The sequence below is a fragment of the Heterodontus francisci genome, chromosome 37 (genome assembly GCF_036365525.1).
Source record: "Heterodontus francisci isolate sHetFra1 chromosome 37, sHetFra1.hap1, whole genome shotgun sequence".
In the NCBI taxonomy this organism is placed as follows: domain Eukaryota; kingdom Metazoa; phylum Chordata; class Chondrichthyes; order Heterodontiformes; family Heterodontidae; genus Heterodontus; species Heterodontus francisci.
The window spans coordinates 37,312,998-37,337,161 of record NC_090407.1 but is presented as its reverse complement, the minus strand read 5'-3'; the positions used below and the strand labels follow the sequence as shown (position 1 = coordinate 37,337,161).

Here is a 24,164-nt window from a genome sequence, read left to right as displayed (position 1 = left end):
AACATGATCCCACAAGATATAATATTATGGATCCATCCAAAAAGACCCTAAAATCCCTCCCATTGCAATAACCAATAGTTCTTAAATGATTTTAGAGTTTTTGCCTATACTGCTTTCCTAGGAGTCCATTCTATATATTAAGCACTTTTTATGTGAAATTTTCCCTGATATCAGTCCTAAATTTGACTTTTACTAGTTTGAACATGTGTCCGATGGCTCTGCTCTCTCAATTTATTTTAAAATCATTTTCCAGATTCACCTTACATGTCTCTGCAAGGTCACTTCTGAGTGCTTCCTTTCCAGGTTAACAAACCCATGATTCTCCAGTCTTTCCTGGAGATGAACATTTTGACTCTCTTCTCTACACTGTCTCCAATGCCTCAATATCTCTTGCTAACAGAACTGGACACAGTACTCAAAGTGTGCTCTACTTTGGTGGACATGTGTGTTGAGTCAACTAAGAGACTTCTAAGTCTCTCAACTTCATCCTCAGCTATTTCAGCACCATTCATGGGATATGTGGGTCACTCATTTTTTTTTCCCCGTGTCCAGTTCTTTTCACTTGTATTAATTTCATCTGCTATTCAGACCACATAGGTATTTTGTTAACTAATTTTGTAATGTCCGAGCTGCTGCTTCTGATTCCAGTGTCCCCCCTTGTTTGATATCATCTACAAATTTCACCAATTTTCATGGGTTTCTGAGTTCAAGCCATTGATCTAAATTGGAGGCAACCGTTGTCCCAGTGCGGAGTCCAGGCGCACTCTACTCTTCAAACAACGACTTGGATTTATGTAGCACTTATAATGTAGTTAACGTCCCAAGATGCTTCGCAGGAGTGATTATCAGGCAAAACTTTGACAGTGAGCCACATAAGGAGATATTAAAATGGAGGACCAATAGCTTGGGCAAAAAGTTTGTTAAACTGGCTAGAGTTTAATTAGGCAGGATCTTCCCCTTCTGAATCCATGTTGACTGCCCGATTACTGTTGAAATACTGCAATATTTCACATTTGCAGTTATGCTTTTTCTCAACTATCCTTTGTTTCTCTGAACACTTGTTTAACATTCATTGCAGAAAAATGTAGAAGTATTTATTCTCTCTATTCCACATTTGATTTTTTTATTAATCCATTTAAGGCTACACTTGTTTAGTTGGATCTTTCTGCTTCCAGGGTTGTATTTATCCTGCATGTTCAACATTATGCCTTTAAAGGTGTGGCACTTGTCCTCTAATAGTGTTGTTGAGTCACTAGCACCCCACTCCCTCCCTCACCCCAGCCCTGCCAATTTGCTTAAGTTGTTCCTTCATTTCTTTGATAGCCTTTTTAAAGTTATATACCTGGTTCTGAATTTCTGCATCCCAAATCATGTTTAACTCACTCATTCGATGATTGCTGCCCCTTGATGGGGCTATGACTTGATTTCCCTTTAGATTGTCTCAGTCATTTCCAAATATCAGATCGAAATGAGTACTGCCTCTCATGGCTCCCTGTTCTTCAGTCAGGTCTTTAGTTTGTGTTATTAAATATTTTCATTTTGCCCCTCCTGAATCCCTAATTTTTGTTGGCATATAGTTCCATAGGTGTCTCCACAGGTACTTTATTTGTGAGTGTAGACAACTAATGTTGTTCGGCTGTTGACTGTAAGGAACATCATAGCCAAGTCCAATGTGCTCAGCTGATGTCTGCAGAGGAGCACTCTCCAGGAGGAGAGTGATCATTACCACAATGTGTGATTTATTTACTGGATTTATATAAAGAAGTTTAATTATTGCTTTCTACCATATAACATTTTATTAAGTATTACCTTTGTTTTCTTCTTATCCTTGTTGGTTTAAACATTTTCTTTTGAAAGATTTTAGAATGGACTTGGATAAATTAATGATGCTTTACAACATGAAGTGTTTGTATACACATCAGAGATTGCAACAGTTTGCACTGCACGTTGCTTTGGCACAGGAGAATTTGTCAGAAAATGACGGTTGGGGGGTTTACATGTATAATTATGGCACTAAACATATGTAGAGGTGGGTAAACTGTCAACATGTTTACTGTTGACAGATGTAATGTTAGTTTTAACAGTCACATCAGAAGAGACTGCTGGTATCTATTAACATAAAAACCTCATGGCACTCCAAAAGACTATTTTTGGAAGTGGCTTCTGTTAATTTTGTGGATAAAAATGATTGAATTAAGAGCTGTATGCTTCTTTTTCATTGATTAAGAATGTCTGCCATTAGTTTTAGTTCCATAGACTAAAGCAGCAAAAAGATAAAGATGAAAATAACATATTTAAAATATCAGAAGATGATAAGCTTTGCAAAAGCAGACAGATGACCTAATCCAACTGCTCTGCTGAGCCTCGCTAGAATTCAGGAGGAGGGGAAATCAGCGCACTTCTGATGATGGCCATCCTAAGCTGCTATTGGAAAATGATTCAGAGCAGGTTGTCGTCCCTCTCAGTCAGTGCAGAAACTTAAAGTGGGATGGAGTAGGAACAAGACAAAATTTCCTCTTTTTCCCTTCAATGTCCCTATACTTTGTCTATCTCTCCTCTCCTATAAAGGCAGGACTTCAAATGCATCAGTGACCCCAGTATGGGTGGGCTATTTGACTGTGGAGGCCATCATGGCGCAGCATTCACATATATACAATTTCCCATAGGGTCACTGGATAGTGATCAGGAGCAGGATCACTAACTTGCTTTTTTAAAATAGTCTGTCTCCTTAGTCTGGTGTTGCTCAGCACAATTGCAGCCTCCTTACTGTCATCATAGCTGAGATCAGCTAACAATGTCGATCAGGGATTGAATATTGGATCATCTCAGTCCATCAGACTCCAGGAACGTTCTAAGTACTGAAATAATCCATGAGCCATTGGGGAGGTGCTACCCTATTTTGTTAGATCCTCATTTCATTTATGAATATTAAATATGATGCAGAGCAGGTTTTGAATTGAACTTTGTGTTCTGAGCTCTACAGTGGTGGGAGTTGAGTGCTGTGGTTTATGTTAACCAGGAAGAGTAAATAATGGAGGCCAGGGAACCAAGCAACTGTGACTCAATGTATATGGTGCAATGTTTTGTGTTCAGATACAGCAGCCAAGTTGTTATCCCTGCTTCATTCAAAACATTTATTGGTGAGTGACAGTAATGATGACTAATCCTTTGTTGAATGCTTTGCCAGTTGTCAATCTCAAAATGCTATCTATCAGAATAGATGTGAGACATTTGTTTTTCTTCATTTCTGCTGAATATTTTTGAGCAGAATCAGAGAAATATATGAAACTAACAACTTGTACAGTGCTCTTCACATTGAGAATGTTTCAAAACACTACAGAAATTTGAACAGCGGGCAGGAGAGAAAACAGGTGTGAGAAGAGCAGGGGTTAGGGAGGGGAAGCAAAGATAGTGTCAAAGTTGAGATTTTAAGGAGGCTTTTGATAGCAGGCAGGGAGGTAATGAAGTGGAAGGATTTTGGAAGAGAGTCTCAGAGGAATAGAGAACAACGGGAAAAGAAATGTCTGTCATTGATGGGGCGGAGGGAGTGGAGAATGAGTAAAATTGTAGCTTGTGTGCAGTGCCATATAGCTGGAGAATTAGGGTACCCCATAGAGGGGTTTGAGCATGAGGGCAAGGATCTTATAGTCAAATTAGTTTGGATACAGCAAGCCAATGCAGCCTGCTGAGGATAGGTGTGTTGGTTTTTTTGCAATAGAGAACTAGGGCTGCAGCATTTTGGACTTGTAGTTTATCCAGTTCTTGTCACCACACTTTAGGAAGGATGTGAAAGTCCTTGAGAGGATTTAGCAGAATTGTTCCGGGGATGAGGGATTTTAGCTACAAGGTTTGGTTGGAGAATCTGGGATTGCTCTCCTTGGAGCAAAAGAGATTGAGGGGAAATTTGATAGAGATGGACAAGATTATGACCGGTTTAGATATTGTTGACCAAAGAAAGCTGTTCCTGATAGCTGATTGTAAAAAGACTAGGGGACATAGATTTAAAAATTTGGGCAAGAGCTCTGGGGCGTTGTGGGGAAGAACCTTTTTACGCAGCGAGTGGTAATGACCTACAACTTGCTGCCTATGAGGGTGGTGGAAGTGGAGATGGTCAATGATTTCAAAAGGAAACTGGATGGACACTTCAGGGAAATCAACTTGCAGGGCTATTGTGAAAAGAGTGTGGGAGTAGGACTGACTGGATTGCTCTACAGAGAGCTTGTGTGGACTCGATGGCTGACTGGCTTCCTTCTGTGCTATAATGACTATGACTGTATAAAGAATGGAGGCAGTGAGTCCAGCAAGGAAGGTATTTAAGCATCTGAGATGATGAAGGCATGGACCAGGGTTTTAGGAGTGGTGAGGTCAGGTATGGAGGTAGGCAATATTTTGAAGATGGCTTTAGCGCAGAAGAGAATCTGGGAATGAATGCTGACCTTGGGGTCAGTGGGACACTGGGGATTAGAATCTTCATGCTAGGCTTGCAATGATAGCCTGAGGGCTTGATGGAGTCCAGGGCAGTGGCATGGAGGTTAGCTGGGAACCAAAACTGCTGATACAATTCATCCAGAGGTTAATAGTAAGTATGTAGTTTGATAGGATGGGAACAGCGGTTGAATCAGGGACAGAGGAAGCTGTTGATTAAACAGTTCTCGTTATTTCATAAATAGTCTTTTTAACAAAAATCAAAAAGTACTGCTGGACATTAGAAACTGCTAGGTGTAATCATCCATTAGTGTAGTCATTTAGATTTTCTTAATGCTGAATAATTTTGAAAAAATACAGAGCTTTTAGGTTGCACTAACACTGTTGTAGACATTGTGGATGTGCTTACTCTAAGAAATATATCAATTACTAGGTGAATGTCACACAGATTGATGGTACATAATGTACACAAATTCAAAATAAAAAATTTGAAGCAAAGGAAAACAGTCCTGGAATGGTGATACAAAATGTGTTTGGCACAAAACAGCTACTTTGATTAAATGGTAACATTCAGTTACAGGAATCAAAATGTGAGTTCACTTAGTGATCACACTGAATGGCTTTTACATTATTTATTTCGGTGTTGAAGTCTTGCTCTAACCCCAAAAGATTAATGGCCACGTGGGCAATGGAGGCAGGCCCTTGGTTTGATTGTAACAAAACAATTTGTATTTTGATTGAAGGTAATGCTTTGAAGAAACCTAATTTAATGAAGACCATAACATGTTCCTTGGACAAGCTGTCCCTTCAACTGTACCCAACACTGGAGAAATTTGAAGAGGAGCTGGTGGAATTGCTTAATGTAGACAGACTACTTAAGGTATGGGAGAGCTGTGGTTAATCTTTTGAAAATTGCTTGCTTTGGACTACTTTATTATCATTTTCATCCTTCACTTTCTCTCTTCATTGCTGCTCCCAATGACAGTTTGCTACAGCCAAGTGGGGCGAAGGTTATAGATGCATTCTCAGAATAACATGCAGGGTGAAAACTATCAGTTCATAGCAAAAGCCAGAAATCGTGGAGTGAACTGCTGCTTTGCTTGATGCAAACTGCATTAGTCACGTGTTGACTTGTATGTTGAGTGCTGTTGCAATATGTGCTTGTCATAACATTACATCCTTTAAAAAATATCTTTTGTTAAGTAATGCTGATGATTGGCTTCGAGGATTTATTGAACCTATCTGTAAATGGGATCTGAATTAAGATGGACAGATAATAGTGCAGGGTGCTTCAATGAACTTCTCTTCAATTTCATTTTCTTGCACAGTAAGGTTTGTATTGGCTGAGGGGCCACAAATGTTGTATAACTTGAGGCAACTTTGAATCTATCAATTAGCCATGTTTCAATACCTACCTCATTTATCACACAGCAGCTCTCTATCTCTCTCTCTAACTGGAAACCAGCTGTTTCCTCAGGGTGCATTTTTGAACTCCAGGAACAACAGACAATATTATGAAGGCTTAGTAACTACTTCGTCATTTTCCTGGTGATTTTATTGGCATTTACATCTGAAACAAAGATTTAAAAATGAAGATTAGATGCCCTTTTTAAAATAGGATGGACAGCCAACTTCCCTTTGGGCCTCTAGCTACTACAATAAAAGCTACTCAGAAAGAACCCAGGGTGATTTTGATGTTCATTCCCTCCATAGTCAAAAGTGCTAGATCTTCTTGGTACGCCCACTGATAACATTGCAGTCAGGCATAAACCCTAATCATACTACTACATGGGATGGTGCATTGTAGTGCTGATTCAAGGTGCTGCAATGCTGTTGGTCTGTTGAACAATCCCTATAGTTTAGGAAAAGCTCAGTGGGCATTTAAATCCAATGGCAGCCTTTACCAAGGCAGAAGAGGGAGAGATAAAAAGAAACCGACAAAAATCAAATGGAAAGAAGCCTTGGTTTGTTGACATGAGTCTGCAGTCATGAAATTACAGTGTAACCCAGTGCTGGACCCTCAGTTTGATGAGTGCTGAAGTGGGAGGTAGTAATGCATGAGGAGCTAGGAAGGAGGGTGGCTGTCCTTGCTGCTCCATTGCACCACATCCTAGGTCAGCATTGCAGTATGCCCGCAAGAAAATGATGCTCTGTTTCATGTTGCCAATGACTGGAGGCCCCTATGCTGCGTGAGAGTTACAGAGAGCTTGCGACGACAGGTCACCCTGCGAGGGACTGCAATTATTGTTGGTGTTAGCCTCGCAGGTGTTATTAGTCGGGGTATTCTGGCTGTTGATCATGGCATGCCGTCCTTTTTGCAGTAGCATGATGTACTCTGAGTGGGATGCTTCTGAGAAAGCATTCAACATTATAGCTATTCAGGCATTCACATATTTCAGTGCTGCAGTCAGATCTGCTGTGCCAGCATCTTTTGGGTTTAGGAGTTTCTGCATGTACTAATTGTCTACCAAGGCAAGTCATGTTCACCTCTGTCTGCAGCTGAGGGTGAGTGAGTGCTGACAAGCAGAGCAAGAGTACCTCCCTGTGCAACCTGACCTGCATTCCACATTTGGCCCTCTTTTTCCAAACACCTCAGAAAAGGAGATTCCCATTGGTGCCAATAATGGTGCTTTTTTGGGACAAAATAGATATAATTAGCATGAGTACAAAAGCAAAATAGTGCAGATGCTGGAAATCTGAAATAAAAACTGAAAATGTTGGAAAAACTCATCAGGTCTGGCAACATCTGTAGAGAGAGAAAAACAAATGTAACCACTGGAATTTTCCAGCCCCCCCCACTGGAGCAGGCTGGTGACGGGGTGGGGGGGGCATAACATTGAGTAGGAGGTGGATGCTGCCGTTCCCTACACCTTCCCACCTCCACTGCAATTTTACGTGGGGCAGCGGCGACAAGAAATGGCCCACCCGCCCTAGGCCAATCAAGACCCTTAAGTGGCCAATTAATGGGTGGCAAAGGCCCCCAGAATGCTGCCAGGTACAAATTGGCGGTCATCTTGTGGGCTGGGAATGGAGCCCTCCTGATTGGGCACCCTGTGCCCCATGGAGGGCTTCCCTACGGCCCAACCACCCCCACTGTACAACACTTCCCACCAACCCCCATTGTCTTGCTGGGGCCCGTACGATTGTCCCCGGCGAGGCTCCAAAAACGTACCTTCTCTCCAGGGCTGTTGTCCGTCTTACTGCCTTTGGCTGGGTGCAGTCCCAGCAGTAGCCACCACTCCCGGTGGCACTGCTGGGACTGAAAGCTGCTGGCTCGCTGATTGACCGCAGCACCTTTAGGCGGGACATCCCATCTCAGAGAGGTGGAAGTTCTGCCCAAGGTCAATTAAGGGCCTGGGGAGAGTAAAATCCCAGCGTGGCTGCCCAGTCCTGGTGGAGGCGGGCTTGCCCCTGACTCTTTGGCCGGTGGGCGGGGCCTCCCGTCCAACATAAAATTCCAGCCAACGTTTCATCAGAACTAAAATAAAAACAAGAAATGCTGGAATCACTCCGATGAAGGGTCACTGACCCGAAACGTAAACTCTGCTTCTCTTTCCACAGATGCTGCCAGACCCGCTGATTGATTCCAGCATTTCTTGTTTTTATTTCATCAGAACTGTTCTGATCTGTTTATATGAAGCATTGCCTTCCTCCTTCTGGTAAAAGCTGAACATAATACCAAAATTTAATGGTATTATATTGTGCTTCTATTGTTAAAGACTGAAATTCAAATTATTAAAAATTTGGAATTGAAAGCTAGTCTCAGTAATGGTGCCGTGAAGCTGTCGTCAATTGTCGTAAAAACCCATCTGGTTCACTAATGTCCTTCAGGAAAGGAAATCTGCTGTCCTTACCTGGCCTGGCCTACATGTGACTCCAGACCCACAGCAATATGGTTGATTCTTATCTGCCCTCTGAAATGGCCTAGAAAGCCACTGAGTTCAAGGGCAAGTAGGGAAGGGCAACAAATGCTGGCCTTGCCAGTGATGCCCACATCCCATGGAAAGAATAAAAAAAAGGTGTGGGGGAATCGGGGGCGGGTGTGGGGGAATCGGGGGCGGGTGTGGGGGCATGGGGGCAGATGTGGTGGAATGTCAAAGAAGAATCTTGAAATGGCAGGTTGCAGCTTAGTCAGGTTCAGATCTTATGCAAAGAGTATCTAATACTCAGCAGGCAATAAAATTGACCATATCTCTGTGTTAATCTATTGGCGGTTGATTTGGAGGTGTGGGGAGGTGGGTAGAGACCATAATCCATACAATTTAGCATTATACTAAAATGCAAACTTTTTGGCGGGGTTGGAAGTGGGGGGGCTTCTGTTTAATATCATTAGGTAGACTGTTGTCCTTGTAAGTTTTAACTTCTAGTAGGCTATGAACAGGGGCAGGACGAATACAAAACATGCTTGCTGCCCTGATTTTGAGGCCAGGAGTATTTTAACCTCTGGGTCTCAACAGCATGTGAACAGTCAGCTGCCTGCCTGAAATGGTGGTAAGTGGGAGCTGGTCAACAGACGGGAGATGAAGTTTGGTTTGGGGGCAGGGGCTGCTGGAGGTCTAAGGGGGAAAAGATACCATTGACCAGCAGCCATTAAATATGAGTCAGACTGGATCTGACATTGATGTTTGATGACAGAGTAAGAGAAACTTTTTTTTTGATTGTTTTGAACACAGCGCACACACTGGCACTGATGCTCGGAAGCCAAAGCATTTCAAGGGGATTCCATTGGCTGTACCACTGGAGCCCTCTGACCCTACCGAATGTACTCATAGGGTTCCATGTCGGAGCCCTTCAGATTGGATGATACTACAGATATATCAGCGAGTACTTATTATTCAAAGTATTTATCTTCAGGGTTACTTACCAACTTAAACTAACAGGCTGACTTGCTTATGAAGGTTTTTTCCTTTTTTCCCTTTAAATGTGAGAGTGCTTACACAGCTGCTTTCTTCTGCCATGAACCTAAAGCAAAGTTCACATTATCATTGTTAAATTTACTCCATAGATAAGGGGCTGAATTTTATTCAGGCGCCGTGTTGTGCGGTGGCACCCTTTAAACTCAGCGGGGTGCCCGCATTTAGCTGCTGACGTAGAGCCCCAGTGATATTACGCGCGGGGGCTCATTAGCATCACGGCACCGAGCCGCCCTCCCCATATTAAATTAGGAGAAGCAGGACATTTGGTGCAGTGAGAGACCTTTTGACAGCTGTGTAGCAGGTGCTGGGGCCCCATTTTAAGCACCCCAGCACCTGCTTCCTGACAGCTGTCAAAGAATGCTTACCTGACTGCTGAAGAGTGGGGCTGCTGTCAATATGGCAGCAAAGCAGAAAGTCCTGCAGAAATCCAGCAGGTCAGGCAGCATCTGTGGAGAGAGAAGCAGAGTTAACTTGTCCAAGTTCACAGACCTGAAATTGAACTCTGCTTCTCTCTCCACAGATGCTGCCTGACCTGCTGAGTTACCCCAGCACATTCTGCTTTGCTGCCACATACTTACTCTGCTGTGTCCCAGTGTCCTGTGAAGTTGCGATCCTCCTCTTCCACTCAGGTGTAACATTCCTCCTTGTAGGCATGCCGCACCTGGGTGAATAATCTTAATTTTGTATATTCCAGGACGGGAGACTTAAATAGACCATAAAAGGTATTACAGAGGTTTACAGAGAACACCTGACACAATGGGAATGCATAGGTGTCACAGCCATGTAAATACATCTTTCATTAAATGTTCCTCACCAGCATGTGTGTCCTTTTCTCTGTGTGGATGATGTGTACCAACATGTAGCGCCAATGTCACATCCCTTTGCACCGTTGGCCCTTCAGGAGAGCCAATGTATGCAATGACATCATTGCTATGCCACCATTACTCATGAACGTCTCCACGGATGCAGTGACACGGACATTGGCTAAATCAGCTGCTGCCTATAATGGTTAACACAGGGCTGCTGAAGATGTGAACTGGTGCACAGCAGGTGAGTGAGGGTGATGTGCGGCTTGCAGAGCTCTTGTTGGTTTCTATGTAGCAGACAACCTTTGTCTGATAAGCAACTGCCTTACATGCCTAGCTCACTGCTCGCACTGCGTGCAGAGCCTGGGTGCCATCTGCCCTCCCATGTGTCTTTCATGTTGTAGGTCCTCAGAGTTCTCATAGTCCGAGGAGGAATCCTGTTGATGGCTCTCCTCATCATGCCAGGCCCGGCTCCTATTGTGTGCATAGTTGTGCAGAGCAGCAAAGAAAGGAGCTGGCCTTTTCGGCCCATAGTACAGGGCATCGCCCTATCCATCCAGGCATTGGAAACGCTCTTTCAGCCAGCTCTTACAGCTCAGTGGCTGACGTTGTATCTCTCCTCTTCAGGAGTGGTGGGGTCTCTCACTGGTGTCGGGAGCCATGTCTGCAAAGGATAGCCCTCATCTCCAAGAAGCCATCCCTCCATCTGAGCCAGTTCAGTGAGTAGCGGTGGCAGCTGGGACTGGTGCAGGTCCCAGGTGTCATGACAGCTGCCTGAGAAGCAGTCACAGATTTGCATGAAGCATCTGCGGTGATCACATACCAGCTTCACCTAAATTGAAAGGATTCCTTTTTTGGTGATGTCTGCAGGTGGTAGCCTGGCGGGAGGCCTAATGGCCACATGAGTGCAATCTATGAACATTACAACCTGTGGTTCTCTGGCAATGGTGCTGAAACCGATGGCCCTCTGGACCTGGCAGTGAGGGTCCGTCCTGAAGCAGACATACTCACTGGCCCTCCGGTGCAGGGCATCGATAACCTCCCTGATGCAGCGGTGCACTGCTGACTGTGTGACCCCACAAAGGTCTCTGGTGGGCCCCTGAAAAGCTGCATAGGTGACAGGCTTGAGAACCACTACCACAATGAGGACAAAAGGCATAGGATGTCTGCCGAAGCCCATGGACTGCAGGTCATCTTTGAGCAGGGCACAGAGACGTGTCACCACCCACTCTACATGCGCAATCGCCTCTGACATTGATGCTCTGACATCCGATGGCATGTCATGTAGGGCCTGTAGATGCATGGCAATCGTAATGATGAGTTCCCCTTGGGGGCTGCTGCTCACGACCGGGGGCTTCTAAATGGATAACATCTGCCAGTTGATTTTGCCTCTGGCGCATATGGATCCTCAGTAGCAGAGAATCGCACAATGTAGGATGAGCCATACTTATTTCCATGTGATAAATAAAATTGAACCCTTCATGTATTCAGAGGTTCCTAACAGAGCTGGGATTGGTGTTGACGGGTACATCAGCTGCTTTCATGGATCAACTACGTGGCGTGCCATGGCATTGCCCATTTTGGCCAACACTGAGTGGCACAGCATGACCACATCAAGATCCTACCAGCTGAATCAATTGCCCCCACCATCCATACAACCTTAATGCTCCTACCCTTTCTGGCACCCTTCCCACACACTGGGTGACTAAAAAGCCATTGTTCCTTCGTAAACATGAATAAACACAGAGCATACAAGAGAGCGTGGGAAAATGGCGCACTGACACGGAATACAAAAGTCCGAGTGTATCAAGCCGGTGTCCTCAGTACCTTGCTGTATGGCCGCGAGGCCTGGACAACGTATGTCAGCCAAGAGCGACGTCTCAATTCATTCCATCTTCGCTGCCTCCGGAAAATACTTGGCATCAGGTGGCAGGACCGTATCTCCAAAACAGAAGTCCTCGAGGCGGCCAACATCCCCAGCTTATACACACTACTGAGTCAACGGCACTTGAGATGGCTTGGCCATGTGAGCCGCATGGAAGATGGCAGGATCCCCAAAGACACAAAGATACCAGCTCGCCACTGGTATCCGACCCATCGGCCGTCCATGTCTCCGCTTTAAAGACGTCTGCAAACGCGACATGAAATCCTGTGACATTGATCACAAGTCGTGGGAGTCAGTTGCCAGCGTTCGCCAGAGCTGGCGGACAGCCATAAAGGCGGGGCTAAAGTGTGGCGAGTCGAAGAGACTTAGCAGTTGGCAGGAAAAAAGACAGAGGCGCAAGGGAAGAGCCAACTGTGTAACAGCCCCGACAATCAAATTTTTCTGCAGCACCTGTGGAAGAGCCTGTCACTCTGGAATTGGCCTTTATAGTCACTCCAGGCGCTGCCCCACACACCACTGACCACTTCCAGGCGCTTACCCATTGTCTCTCGAGATAAGGAGGCCAAAGAAAGACACTGTTTACAGAGAGAAGGTACACAGTACCTCCCTTCATGCCTGCAGAGCTTTCCCTCTAGTAATCCCAGACCCCCTCCCTCCTCCCTTCCAGTATGCAGAGTGAGACCCCTGAATATCCCCTCCTCCTTCCTCCCTTTAAGAATGCAGAGTGAGACCGCTGAATAGCAGAACTTGCCTTCGCTGGCAACAACTTCTGCCTCTGATGACCCGCCGGCTTTTCCAATGTGAACGGGACGGCATGTGATGGCCGCCCATTCAGCAAAAAAAATCTGGAGGTGTCCACGGAGAGGCGGCGGGCTGCATAATCTGCAGAGGTGAATACCGTTTAGCATATTCTAATTGTGGTGCCGCTGCCGTGCGGCGGTGGGGCGGGGGGGGGTGGGGTGGCGGCACTGAGATCTCCCTGCTGCTGGCCCTTCGCGACATCGCAGGTTGAAGCGGGCCTCTCTCCGCAGAATTTTCTAAGTGGTGAGAGATTGCAGAGCTCTGAGATGCAGAGGGATCTGGGTGTCCTAGTACATGAATCGCAAAAGGTTAGTATGCAGGTACAGCACGTAATTAGGAATGCTAATAGAATGTTATCCACGACGCCGTGGATTGCGGTGTGGGGGCCAGTAAAATTCAGCCCAATGTATGTAAAAGAGATGCAGTGTTGACTGGAGCAGTCAACATATTCTTAGTAATGTCAACATTTAAAAGCCAGCCATACTGAATACTCCATTTAGTTATTTCAAAGGTAATATATTTTGCTGCATCCCTGCCATTTTTAAAGTTTGAAGATTTTATGTTGTTAGTTTAATAAAACACTGTTTTCTGATGAATACGTGAATAGTTCATGAGCTTCATGCAATGATGTACCTTTCAAATCATGACACTGTTGATGTGCATTAGCGGCTGTTGTCATATCTGTTATGAAGGTGCGCCCATTTTTTGTTGGTGTATTTTATTCTGGGATAAAGAGTAGAGTATATCATTGACCAAATTGGTAACTGGGTAAACATTTTTAAAATAGATGTTGTGGCCTGCGGAGAAGTGGGACTAGAAAAAAACAGTGCACTCCTCCCATCTCGGTTATAACATACCACAGACACAGACAAGTTGCTTTTCCCAAGTTTGTATTTGGGTGAAGCATTTGCTTAACAGCCTGGAGACTTAACAAGATGTTTCATATATTAATAATGTGTGTAGCATCGCATGAATTATTCATTTCAAGGCAAGTAGGATAGAGGGAATGTGCTGTTAATGAAATGAAAACTCAAAGGACCACTCATAATTAGTCACAGTTTGTCGTGATCTGTGCTGAATGTTGTGACTGAGCTTGTGATAGTAAATTTTATAGAACTTAATTGAAAATTAATAAATCAAAGATATTTAGATAATTGGCTAGAGAAGCTAGTTTGTATTATTTAACCACCTAGGTAAGACATTCTTAACCATTGCATAAGTTGCTTTAAAAATACATTCTGCTCCCTCTTGTAACATGAGAAACACCATAAAGAAAGATAATAAAAATGTGCAAGTATCATATTTATATATGACTTCGAGAGAGAAAAGTATATACTTGGGAGTGATTAGTGAGCTCAAATCTCATTCAGGATTTAGATGAAATTGTAAATCATAAGAGTAAAGCTTGACTGGCTTATAACAGTCAGATCAACCTTGAGATAAGGTTACGACCTAGTATTCATTTCCGATGCATGGTACTTTTTTGTATTTTCTCTTTGAATAACTGGAGCTGGGGTCTAGAGACCATTCTGCTTCACAGCAGGAGTATTAGTTTTAAGAAGTTCAAATATAAATGTTTTAACACTCAGCTCTGAAGCATCATCTGCTTCGATGGTCTTTTGATGCACAGCACATCCCCAGTCACATGCTGTACAGGCCATGCTGCCCAGTCTCAAATCCTTTCTTACCTGCATGATATTGGACCAGGAACCTCTGCCTGGACTAGGGATCCCTATACCTGACTCTGGTCCCATCTCTACCTGCTCCCATGGTCCTGCCCTCACGGACTGACACACATGATTGAGTGACTGGGAAGAAACTTTATAATTAAAAATACCTATCCCCCTGTAACATGGTCTACTTTTCCAGCAATCCTGCAATACGAGCATACGAATTAGGAGCAGGAGTAGGCCTGCTCCGCCATTCAATAAATTGATGGCCGAACTGATTACTCCACATTTCCACCTACCTCCGATACCTACTACCTCATCTCTGTCTTAAATGGGCGACCCCTTATTTTTAAACAGAGACCCTTGTTTGAGATTCTCCCACAAGGGGAAACATCCTTTCCACATCCACTCTGTCAAGACCCCTCAGGATCTTATATGTTTCAATCAAGTCGCCTCTTACTTTTCTAAATTCCAGCAGATAAAGCCTAGCCTGTCCAACCTTTCCGCGTAAGACAGCCCACTCATTCCAGGTATTAGTCTAGTAAACCTTCTCTGCACTGCCTCCAACGTATTTACATCCTTCCTTAAATAAGGAGACCAGTACTGTGCACAGTACTCCAGATGTGGTCTCACCAATGCCCTGTCTAGCTGAAGCATAACCTCCCTACTTTTGTATTCAATTCCCCTCACGATAAATGATAACATTCTATTAGCATTCCTAATTACATGCTGTACCTGCATACTAACCTTTTGCGATTCATGTACTAGGACACCCAGATCCCTCTGCATCTCAGAGCTCTGCAATCTCTCACCACTTAGATAATATGCTTTTTTATTCTTCCTTCCTTCAATACTTCTCTCCCTATCTGCCCCCTTTGTTTAAGAAGGTGTCTGTCTCTCCCTCTCTTCCTCTCCCCATTCAAGGGGTCTCATTCTCAGTAGATACTCCTCGAAAGGTTCTCTCAGTCTAAGAACATAAGATTGTAAGAAATAGAAACAAAGGTAAGCCATTCAGCCCCTTGAACCTGCTCCGCCATTCAATAATGAAGTTCACTCGGCTGATTCCTGGGATGAAGGTGTTGTCTTATCAAGAACGGCTAAACAGGTTAGGCCTTTATTCATTGGAGTTTAGAAGAATGAGAGGTGATCTTATTGAAACATATAAAATTCTAAGGGGGCTTGACCTGGTAGATGTTGAGAATATGTTTCCACTGGTGGGGAAATCTCGAACTAGGGGACATAGTTACAGAATAAGGGGGCACACATTTAAAACTGAGATGCAAAGGAATTTCTTCTCTCAGAGGGTGGTGAATCTCTGGAATTCTTAACCTCAGAGTTGTGGAGGCTAGGTCACTAAATGTATTTAAAGAGGAGGCAGATAGATTTTTGAATTCTCGGGGAGTCGAGGGTTATGCGGAACAGGTCCAAAAGAGGAGTTGAGACCTGGGACAGATCAGCCATGATCTAATTGAATGGCGGGGCAGGTTTGAGGGCCCTACTCCTGCTCCTATTTCTTATGTTCTTATAAGATCATGGCTGATCTGATTGTGGCCTTAACTCCACTTCCTGCCAGTTCCCCATAACCCTTGACTCACTTGTAGATCAAAAATCTGTCGAACTCAGCCTTGAATATATTCAAAGAGCCAGCCTCTACTGCTCTCTGGGGAAGAGAATTTCAAAGATTACCGACCCTCTGGGAGAAGAAATTCCTCCTCATCTCTGTTTTAAATGGGAGAGCTCTTATTTTAAAACTCTGCACTCTAGTTCCAGATTCCCTCATGAGGTGAAACATCCTCTCGGCATCTACCCTGTCAAACCCCCCTCAGAATCTTAAATGTTTCAGTAAGATCACCCCTCAGTCTTCTAAACTCCGGTGAGTATAGGCTTAACCTGCTCAACCTTTCCTCATGCAACAACCCCTTTATTGCAGGAATCAGCCTAGTGAACCTTCTCTGAGCTGCTTCCAATGCAAGTATATCTCTGCTTAGGTAAGGGGACAAAGCATGGTATTCCTTTCTTCTCCTTCCAACAAGTTCTCTCTATCTCCTCAATTGACCTGAACAAGATTTTGGTTTCTCACACACTCCCCCCCATCTAGAAAAGGGTCTCTCACTCTGTCTCTCTCAGGCTTGCCTCTTTCTTTTCAACATACTCTGAGACCGCACCTGGAGTATTGCATGCAGTTCTGGTCACCGCATTATAGGAAGGATGTGGAAGCTATGGAAAGGGTGCAGAGGAGATTTACTAGGATGTTGCCTGGTATGGAGGGAAGGTCTTACGAGGAAAGGCTGAGGGACTTGAGGTTGTTTTCGTTGGAGAGAAGGAGGAGGAGAGGTGACTTAATAGAGACATACAAGATAATCAGAGGGTTAGATAGGGTGGATAGTGAGAGTCTTTTTCCTCGGATGGTGATGGCAAACACGAGGGGACATAGCTTTAAGTTGAGGGGTGATAGATATAGGACAGATGTCAGAGGTAGTTTCTTTACTCGGAGAGTAGTAGGGGCGTGGAACGCCCTGCCTGCAGCAGTAGTAGACTCGCCAACTTTAAGGGCATTTAAGTCGTCATTGGATAGACATATGGATGAAAATGGAATAGTGTTGGTCAGATGGTTTCACAGGTCGGCGCAACATCGAGGGCCGAAGGGCCTGTACTGCGCTGTAATGTTCTAATGTTCTAATGTTCTAATACTCAACAAGGTGTCTCTTTCTTCCCCCATCTCCCCCGACCCTGCACCTCAATAGCCAGGTGAGCAGATTTATGCACTCCCAGGGATGGATTTTGTGCTGAGAGTGGGGCTTTCGGCGCAGAGCCAAAAAGGCGGGGTTCCCTTTTTGTGCTGCACTGGAGCGATCCTCCATTCTTTTTTAAATCTAAGTTTCAGGAGCTGAGATCCCTGTCCCTTGAAAAATGGGGATCCTGCCTCCAAGAGCTGCTGACCAATCAGAGGGTACTGCAGAGGCCTTGGACCCAGGTCCAGTTCTGGAACTCCAGACCAGAAGTAGGTGAGGCAGGGTCTCTGGGGCCAGTCCGGTGGGGGTCCTCTGTGGGCACATGAAGGAGGAACGGAGGAACCCCCGCCCGCCCCCGCCACCCTCGCCCAAGCCCGCAGGGAGGGCGCCTTGTGTTACCTCAATTGGCCTCTGGGCAGGAAGGACGTCATTGGCCTACCCCGTCCCCAGGAAGATCGGTTGGCGATGGAATGACGGCAGGCCCATACCCCCATGCCTCCGACTCTACCTCAGGGGGCCAAACAAAATCCAGCCCCACTTTCTCTCTTAGATACTGTGGAGGAGGGAGTGAGGAGTTAAAGCATATCTTTCTCCCCATCACCCCAAATAGGATATCTGAGTCTCTTGAGTGAGATCTTCCTCCAAACAGACTGCCTCTGTCCCTGATTCTTCCTCTGCCACTCAAGAGAATGTCAGTCTCTCACTCTCTTATTACAGAGATTCATTTTCTTTTTTTCTTGCCATTGAATTGCTTGTACTGCCCTCAGACATGATCTGTTGACCCCATTCTCTTCAATGCAATCTCTCTCTTCAGTATCTCGTTTTGTTCATTCCCATCAGAATGGGATACCCATCAGGTTCTCCCTCTCTTACTCCTTCCCAGAGCAACAGTCTCCTTCCACCACCACCAAAGCAGGGATTTCACATTCCTTCCAGAAGGTTTTCTTGCAGTTGTTTACCCTCCCTACAGATGTCTGTCTTTCATCCACTGCAGAGCAGACGTTCTTCCTCTTTCCTACCACCAATTGTGAGCTTTGGCCACTCTCTTTGCACTTGCAGTTGAGCGAGGTTTCTATTTATTCATTCAAGGGATGTGGGCATCACTGGAAAAGCCAGCATTTATTGTCCATTCCTAATTGTCCTTGAGGAGGTGATGGTGAGCTGCCTTCTTGAATGACTGCAGTTGTGTGGTATAGGTACACTCATAATGCTGTTAGGTAGGGACTTCCAGGATTTACACCCGGCGATATATTTCCAAGTCAGGGTGATGTGTGACTTGGAGGGGAGCTTGCAGGTGATGGTGTTCCCAGGTGCCTGCTGCCCTTGTCCTTCTAGGTGGTAGAGGCCATAGCTTTGGGAGATGCTGTGGAAGAAGCCTTGGTAAATTGCTGCAGTCCATCTTGGAGATGGTACATACTTCATCCATGGTGCACTAGTGGTGGAGGGAGTGAAGGTGGTGGATAGGGTGCTGATCAAGTGGACCGCTTTGGCCTGGATGGTGTTGAGCTTCTTTAGTGTTGTTGATACTGCACTCATCCAAGTGGAGAGCATTCCCATCACCTTGCTGACTTGTGCCTTGTAGGTGGAGGAAAAGCTTTGTGGAATCGAGAAGTGAGTTACTCACTGCAGAATACCCAGCCTTTGACCTGTTGCCCCCAGGATGTTGATGGTGGATTAAACGATGGAACCCTTTGATTGTCAAAGGGAGATGGTCATTGCTTGCACTTGTGTGACATGAGTGTTATTTGCCGGTATCAGCCAAGCCTGGTAAATGCTGAGGCAAAGTAACTACTTAATATTTCTGCCATTTCTTTGTCATTACCTGTTCATTTAGTTCTTCTTGCTTTCCTAATTGATTTTTTGACTTTTTCCCTAATCTTTTCATGTTTCCTTTTGTCATCCTCTCCTTTGTTGTCTACATGCTTCAAGTGCATGCGTTTTTCTTAAGTTTCAATTTTACTCTTCACTCATCCATGTTGTGCCATTATTGGCTAGTTAGTTCCTGCTTCTTAGCAGAATATATTTCTCTTAAACTCTAATGATCATTTAAAATAATTCCCACTGCTGCTCTGTGCCATGTATCCTCCATAGTCCTATGTTTTATGTCTTTTTCTTTTCCAGTTCACCTTCCCTTGTTCCATTATCACCCCGTCAAAATTAGCTTTTTTCCAATCTATTGGTTTCATCTTTGTCTTCTGTCTTTCTCATTCATTGCTTTGAATCTTATATGATAGCTATTGCCCAGATGTTCCTCAGTGCTTCCTTCTATTATCTGCTCTTGTTCATTTCCCATTACTCATTTCAGTCCTGAACCCTCTGTTGTTGGGCTTCTTCAGTACTGGGTAAGAAAGGAGTCCTGAAGACACTGTTTAAAAACTCCATTCCCCTTTCATTTTCCCCTTTCATTTACCCCTATCTCTTCTTGCTAGTTTATTTGGGGATAGTTGAAATCTCTCATCACTATTATTCTCTGCCTTTTACTCATTTCCTAGATATGCCTACATATTTCTTCCTCTACTTCCCTTCCACAATTAGGTAGGCTGTTGATTTCTTAGTTAAATTACATATAATGTACAGCACAGAAACAGGCCATTCAGCCCAACTGGTGTTGGGTGTTTATGCTGCATACGAACGTCCTCCCACCTTACTTTATCTAACCCGATCAGCATAAACTTCTATTCCTTTCTCCCTCATGTGCTTATTTAGCTTCTCCTTAAATGTATCTATGCTATTTGCTTCAACTACTCCTTATGGTAACAATTTCCACATTCTAACTACACTCTGGGTGAAGAACTTTCTCCTGAGTTATAACTTTTATTAAAGTGATTAATCCCTTCTTATCCCTGTCTCAATCCATATGGATTCTGCTTCTACCATTAATGTTAACTATATCCCTTTTTCCTACTGCCATTATGTTATCTCTGATTAATATAGCTACCCCACCCTACTTCTTCCTTCCTTATCCTTTGTAAATATGTTATGTCCTACAATATTTAACTGCTAGTCCTGTTCTTTATTAAGCCACGTTTCCGTTGTTCCTTCTACATCTTGCTCCTTGCTATGAATTAATGCCTCCATTTCCCCCCCATTTTGTTTCAGATTCTGTATATAGTGCTGTATGAGAAACTTGATTTGTTTTTATTAATTATTCCCCTCATTTCATTTTTAATAGTCATCCTATACTTATCTTCTATAACTGTGTATATCCCCTGACCATTTGATACCCTCATTCTTTACCTTGGTCTGACATTTTTTGTTATTTTCACTAGATTTCCCCCCCCCCCCCCACCCCCCCAATCCCGACTCCCCCTCACCTTACTTGTTTAAAGTTCTATCCACAGCCCTATTTATCCTTTTGACTGGCACACTGGTCCCTTTCTAGTTCACGGGGAGCCTGTCCTAGTGGTACATACAGCTCCTTCCTGCCCTAGTACTGGTACTAGTCTCCCATGGAATAGTACCCCTCCTTCCCACACCAGTCTTTCAGCCACAGATTCATCTTCCTGATCTGTCTATTTCTATGTTAATTAACATGTGGTTTGGGCAGTAATCCTGAGATTATCACCTGTGAGGTCCTGTTTTTTAGTTTAATTCCTCCCTCAATCCAATGCCAGTAAAAACATATTAATTGGTCATTCATTTCATTTTCTGTTTATGCACCTCTGCTGTGTGCAGATTGGCAACTGTGTTTGTCTATAATAGTGAAGCACTTTGAGTTACATAACATGCAAATTTTTTATTTCAGATATCCAGCACCTTTAGTTTTCATCTCAATGCTTTATAATGTTAGCTGCATTTTAAGTGTGATGTTTTTGTGAACAAAATGTCTACAGAATGGACTGTAAATGCATCACCTGGTTAACCATTTAATCATGTACCAGGAATATGTAGTTGTAGAATCCAGTTAAAGTCGCAGTACTGCAAGGTACCAATCTTGAAAATACTACATTTGAAAGGAATACTCTTTTCTTTTGAGAGATCAGGGAAGAATATGTAAAACTTGCAAATTATTTTTCCATGTGATCCTTTACAGTGGTTTCCTACTTATTTTTTTCCCTTACATCCTTCCTCCCACAGTGATACCTCACCCTGGTCCATTTTTACAATACTTATTTTGTGTCTTGATTCATGATGAGACATTCCCAGACTACTTTGCACTTCCCTAGCAAATGGTGGCCAAACAAAATTAACTTTATAATTTTAATTTTATCTTCCTGTCTGTTGGTAAATCCATTTTCATTACAAATGCTGGAAACTAATATACGTTTGGTATGCAAACTAGAGGAAATTATTTTTATTGTTCATAGCCCCTGCTTATTGGTTGGCCAACTCAAGAACAGAACAGCCCTGTGATCAAATTTGTGTGGTGTATTAGAATTGCTTGGTTGAATTTGCATTGCACCTGTGCTTACAACAGGCCACTGAAATGTTGATATAATTTTCTACATTGCAAAGTAATAGTGCTTTGTTCTGATGAAAGGTCATTGACCTGAAACGCTAATTCTCTTTTTCTCCCCACAGGTGCTGGCTGACCTGCTGAATGTTTTCCAGTATTTTCTGCTTTTATTTTGGGTTTGCAGCATCTGCAGTATTTTGCTTTACGTTTTGTCCTTGTTTGACAATGAGTACAGAAGACTTTTTTGTGTTCCTCATAGAATGACCAAGTTGCTGATGGAAGCACAGTTGTTGTTCAAGAACGGAGGCTGCATGTTTGTGTTCACAATGGCTGGTGTTATGTTCAGAAGCCGCAGGTGGTGGTTTTGATACCTGGGATGGTGCAAGGAAAACCTGTGAGCTCCTGCAAAAGGTAAAGTTCATTGTAAATGAGGCAAAATATATTACATGCATAAAATATATGGGCTCCTTTACTCTGGTTCCATTCAAATGTATTCACCATTGTTAAGTCACAAAAGATGAGAAAGATGAGATAGTATCTAATCCATAATTTCCACATTCATGAACAATTCCACGTAACTTTTCAATTCAAGATTATTTTCGAGTTTCTAATTCTGCTCTCTCATGTATCACCATGTGTATCTTGATATCTACAGAAAATCAATTAGAGTCAGCTCAGTATGGCAGACCTCAGGAAGGATAACTTGAATCTGCAAGTGAATTACTGCAGGAATAAATGAGCCTTTATCAGTGGAGTTATCAGGGCTGTTCCTCCACGATTACACATTGAGCTACTTTAGTTTGGCTTCTGGTAGCTCAGAAAAAGATACAAGTATGTTCAGTTACTGCTATAAGGTTGATGGAGGATATTTCACAAGTGACAGTGAGTTATGGCAGTCCTTAACATAATGTGAAAGATCCATAATTCACAAGCTAATGAAATTGTGAATATGCTCAGATGGTTGTTGGCATGAATTAATATATTGCTGGAGCTTTGCGTTAATGGTGCGATAATCAGTCTTTTCTGTAATAGAAACTTAAACATGCCCTTAAAGGAGTTCTTATACCAAATGATCTCCCTCATCCCTTCTATTTTGGTTTGAATCTTTAATTCGCTGATTTTCTGGCTATGTTTCGAATCTTCTTCCAAATGTTGAGCAAATTTACATAGGGTGCCGATGATCTGTATCTCCCTGTTCCTGAGAATTTTGAGCTGTATCTTGCATCTATGGACACTCACCTGGGTGTTGACTGTACTGACTGAATAAAGAAAAGCACTCATTCATGGGATGTGGGCATCAATGGCAAGACCAGCATTTATGGCCCATCCCTAATTGCCTTGAGAAAGTGGTGGTGAACTGCCTTCTTGAACTGCTGCAGTCCTTGTGATGGCATAGATGCTATGCCATCTTTCATCTTGCTGCTAAGATTTTTATATCCAGATAGATGTTCAATACTCTTAAAATGTTTACAATTGTCATCACCAAGGTGCCAAAATTTGTGAATGTTAAAAGTACTAGTCAGTAGAGCATGAAGCCGTAGAAACTAGAAGATCACAGGTTTGATTTATTGCCTGTGTGAAGCTAATGATGTCAGCCTGGGCAGCAGATGGTCTCTCAAAATGATCTTACATTTTTTTATTAGAACAAAATGCTGGGGTGGTGGGCGAGACTTAGTCACCTCATGAAGACAGATGTTTGATGAAAGACACTCGCTAAGTTGAATAACACTTCCTTGCTAAATAATAAGCCTATACAGATTGTGTTTGATTGTTGGGACTTGGGGTAGATTGAGACAAGGTAGTGAGTGACAGTCTAAGTAACTGAATTAATGTCGGAACATTTACCTCGGATGGATATAATTCAATTCAGCCAAAAGATACATTTTTGGAAAAGTACAGAATAAACAATCTGTTTCAGTGGAATATGCACTGAGTGGTGTTAGACTGGTTTGTATATTTCTGTGCCATGCACCGTTACCTGTGTTCCACTAATGTAGAACAGTTTATTTTCTTTCTGTAATTTACTTGTGCAGCTGTGCAGAAATTTAAAGGGAACCTCGGCTATACATGTCTTATATAAAATGCTGATTTAAGGGTGTAGATATACTGCTTAGATTTAGGTATACTTCACAACACATTGCCGTGTCTGTTGAACATCAATGTAAAAATGGGTAGTATCATTTTGGAATTGGGTGTTGATTTGGCCATAGAATGCAGTGCGTCATCCTCGTTTTGAGGGACTGACAACAACATTGCAATGATATGAAATCCCTTTGAGGGAGCTGTTCACTGCACTTGGTTCTAATCTGTGTGAACTATGTTAAGGACACGTGGGAAATGATAGGGATGGTTTCTGTTTTTCACCTCTCAACTGACCGAAGACAGCGTTTTTATTAGAAATGTGTTTATTCCCCTGACCATTTTAATGGTCAACAAACAGACAAATGACAGGTTTTCTCGTAGGTTTAAAGAAAGATGAATGTTTATTAGAGTACCTGAAAATAGTCGTAACTTCACCCACACTCATGCATAC

General features: G+C 43.4%; 1 protein-coding gene across 6 annotated transcripts in view; it reads left to right on the top strand.

Annotated features, from left to right (window-relative positions):
- The window catches only part of nphp4 (nephronophthisis 4), a 532,906-nt gene that overhangs the window by 162,264 nt on the left and 346,478 nt on the right, over window positions 1–24,164 (top strand). For all 6 annotated transcript variants that reach the window (XM_068017516.1, XM_068017513.1, XM_068017512.1 and 3 more), the window contains 2 exons: window positions 5,169–5,305; window positions 21,891–22,042. In XM_068017516.1, the coding sequence (XP_067873617.1) occupies window positions 5,169–5,305; window positions 21,891–22,042 (289 nt within the window). The remainder of the gene's footprint in view (window positions 1–5,168; window positions 5,306–21,890; window positions 22,043–24,164) is intronic.